At 63.2% G+C, this 3209-nt stretch overlaps 1 protein-coding gene across 1 annotated transcript; it reads left to right on the top strand.

Annotated features, from left to right (window-relative positions):
* The first annotated feature begins 223 nt into the window (after positions 1-223).
* Positions 224-3209, top strand: LOC142048619 (acrosin-like). The gene is made up of 5 exons (XM_075075691.1): positions 224-679; positions 1000-1200; positions 1539-1804; positions 2087-2232; positions 2698-3209. The coding sequence occupies exons 1-5, from the start codon at positions 426-428 to the stop codon at positions 3043-3045; spliced, it is 1215 nt and encodes a 404-aa protein (XP_074931792.1). The 5' UTR covers positions 224-425; the 3' UTR covers positions 3046-3209.

Genomic DNA, 3209 nt, shown 5'->3' with positions numbered 1-3209 from the left:
GTGAAAATGAGAGCCAGAGAGGGAGAGAACGCTTGGAGTTTTGGGAGGCTAGGCAGGCGCAGAGCCCCACTGTTGGTGCGGCTGTGAAAGGGCTGCCAAGGGCTGCTGAGGCCCAGCAATAGCTTTCAGTGCTGGCACCTTTTGTGTGGGAGCAGTTCTTGGACATTGTGAACTTTGGCGCCTGCCTCCGGTGAAAATGAGGCGCAGAGAGCGGAGAGAGCGTTCGGGTGTTTGGGAGGCTAGGCAGGCACAGAGCCCCAGTGGGTTTTTCCTGCTAGGTTTTAGCAGGCAGTGCTCAGAGCCAGGCGCTGCTGCCTGCCACGGGGGGGCCTGCACACCCTCACCCTGCAAGCAGAGCATTCCACGGGGCCCTGTCGGGGGTGTCCGATCCCAGGTTCTGCATCCCCTCCTGCTCTGAACCCGCCATGACTCCCCCCCGCCTCCCCGAGAGCCCACCACGCCCAGTGCCCGGAACCAGCGACTCTGTGACATCAGCCCCAGGGCCGAGGGCTCCGCAGGCAGCGCGAGCACTGCGAGCACTACGTCGCCTGCTGCACTGGTGGCGACGAGCCCTCCGGTCTTGCAGCTGCCACGTGCCGCTGTCGGCAATGGCTTTGCTGGCCGTCCTGGTCCTGCTGGCCGTGTGCTGGCCTGTGTACGGCACATGGGACAACTGTGGGTAAGTGGCCCGAGGCTCGGGGAGGGAGCTGGGGCACCCCTTAGGGCGTTCACTGGAGGGTGCCCGCTTGTCCTCTGTGACCGCCCCACAGCTTCCCGAGCCCTATGTGGGAGCCTCCTTTCCTCGCCGGCACCCAGGCTGCTGGCACAACTCACCTACAGGGCTACAACAGGAACTGGGGCGGACGGACTCACGCCCCACGGCGTTCCCTGGCCCTGCTGGCCATGCAGCGCCTTGTGGGGAGGGAAGGCGGCTGACATTCAGCCTCAACAGCAGCCAGCCAGCCAGCCAGCGGGACAGTAAGGAGTTTCTGGTTACAGAGGGACCTGCGGGCTCCGGCCCATGGCTTCTCACTACGGCACGTCGCGCGTCGTGGGCGGCACAGACGCCCAGCCAGGGGCCTGGCCCTGGATCGTCAGCATCCAGGATCCTGGGAAAACAGGCACGGGGCATATATGCGGAGGGTCCCTCATCAGCCCACAGTGGGTCCTCACAGCAGCCCACTGCTTCATCAAGGCTAGGTAAGGAGGACCAGGCAACGGGGACAGCCCCACACCACCGGCAGGTACCACATCCGCAGCACCACGTGCTACTCCCATCGCGCTTCCTTGCCCGTACGCCCAGTGCCTGGGCACTGCAGAGCCCTCCTGAGACACTGCTCAGGACAAGGCTGGGCTCGTGCCGCTGCTTCCTAGCAGCCTCCAGCTCGACGTTCCTGCAGCCTAAGGCGTGCCAGGGCAGTCGCACCCTCCGTAGCGCTGCTTCCCGCTCTCCCTGGGCAAGCAGAAGGCAGGGAGCTGCTGGACTGCTGCAGCACGTGGCTCTGCTCCCCTCACCTCTCTCTCCATCTGCCTTCCAGGCACATCACCATGTGGCGCGTGGTGATCGGGGCCACTCGGTTGACTCAGCTGGGCCCCGAGGCCCAAGTGCGCAATATTAAGCGGCTCCTGGCTCACGAACACTACACTAGTGTCTCGGAGAGGAACGATATTGCGTTGCTGGAATTGGACCAGCCTGTCCAGTGCAGCTCCTACATACAGCTTGCCTGTGTGCCTGACGCCTCGCTGAGAGTGTCAGAGATGACAGCCTGCTACATCAGTGGCTGGGGTTCCACGACTGCAAGATGTGAGTTCCCAACAAGTACTCGTGTCCTGAGGGCAAGCTTGGCACGCTGGGGAGACCGGGCTTGGGCTTCCGGGCAGCAGAGGCGAAAGCCGGAGTCAGGCTGTGGGGACGTACGCCTAGAGAGAGGCGGGCCTGACCCTTTACCCAAAGCAAGACCGAAGGGACACAGCGGTACGATGCCTCTCAGGATGCAAAGCCAAGCCCTAGGGAAGGGGTTCACCCCGAGAGGGGGGGAGAACTGGCAGCCAGCTGCTGGGTCTTAATTCCTTTCTGTGCTCACAGCTGGAGGCTCGACTGATGTCCTGCAGGAGGCCAAGGTCCGCCTCATTGACGTCAACCTCTGCAACAGCAGCTGGTGGTATAGAGGGGCCATCCACAGCCACAACTTGTGTGCCGGCTATGCGCAGGGTGGCATCGACACCTGCCAGGTGGGAGCGCGCTACAAGTCAAGCCCCAGCAGCACAGGCAGCCCTGGCACCACCGCCCAGGCGTACCCTGGCGTGCGCTTTGCTTGCCAGGTCACCCTCCCACCGCTCTTGGGGCTGGCGCTCACCTCCCCTTCCCCAGCTGCACGTCCCTGCCCAGTGCCCCCCTTGTCCCGGAGGCCTGCGACTCTGCCCAGAAAGCCCAGCCAATGCTCTTGGCACATCCCGGTCCTGCAACAGCCGCCTGCCACATACCCAGCATCAGAGGGGAGAGATGAGATGAGAGCCCTGCCTTGCAGGCCCATCGCCCCTTCCTAGAAAAGCTTCTCTAGGCTCCAGCGCCTCAGCAGAGCCGTGCTCTGCGCTACATACAGCTCCGGCAGGTGCTGAGAGACAGGAGGAGACAGCCACAGTGCTGGCAGAGGCCACCCAACACCACCCTAAGCCGCTCTTAATCCTCCGCTGCAGGGTGACAGCGGTGGTCCTCTCGTCTGCAAAGACAACAACGCGGACTACTTCTGGCTTGTCGGAGTGACGAGCTGGGGGAAAGGCTGTGCCAGAGCAAAACAGCCCGGAGTCTACACCTCCACTCAGCACTTTTACGACTGGATCTCGGTGCAGATGGGCCTGCGCCCAGCAGTAACGGCTACTCCAGCGCCACGGCCAGGCTTCACCTCAACCCCCTTTCAGAGGCCGAGGCCAACACCAACGCAACCGGGCAGGTTTACGCCCTGCCCATTTCCACGCCAGAAGCTGGTGGAATTCTTTAATGTGCTGCAGGAGCTCCTGCAGGTCCTGAGGGGAAAAAGGGCTTGAGCAGCAGCATGAAGAGCACGCAGCGCAGGCTGCGGTGTACCACGACCGTTTCCCCCTGGGGCAACGCCTGCTGCTGCAACGGCCGCCTCAGTGTCTAAGGCCTGCTCTGTCCTGCCCGTGCTCCTCGAGTGCCCGCAAACGCTGAAGGTGACTTAGTTCTGGAA

Source organism: Phalacrocorax aristotelis, chromosome 26 (assembly GCF_949628215.1).
Source record: "Phalacrocorax aristotelis chromosome 26, bGulAri2.1, whole genome shotgun sequence".
Classification (NCBI taxonomy): Eukaryota; Metazoa; Chordata; class Aves; order Suliformes; family Phalacrocoracidae; genus Phalacrocorax; species Phalacrocorax aristotelis.
The sequence above is the reverse complement of the archived record's forward strand: the minus strand, read 5'-3'. Positions and strand labels throughout refer to the sequence as shown.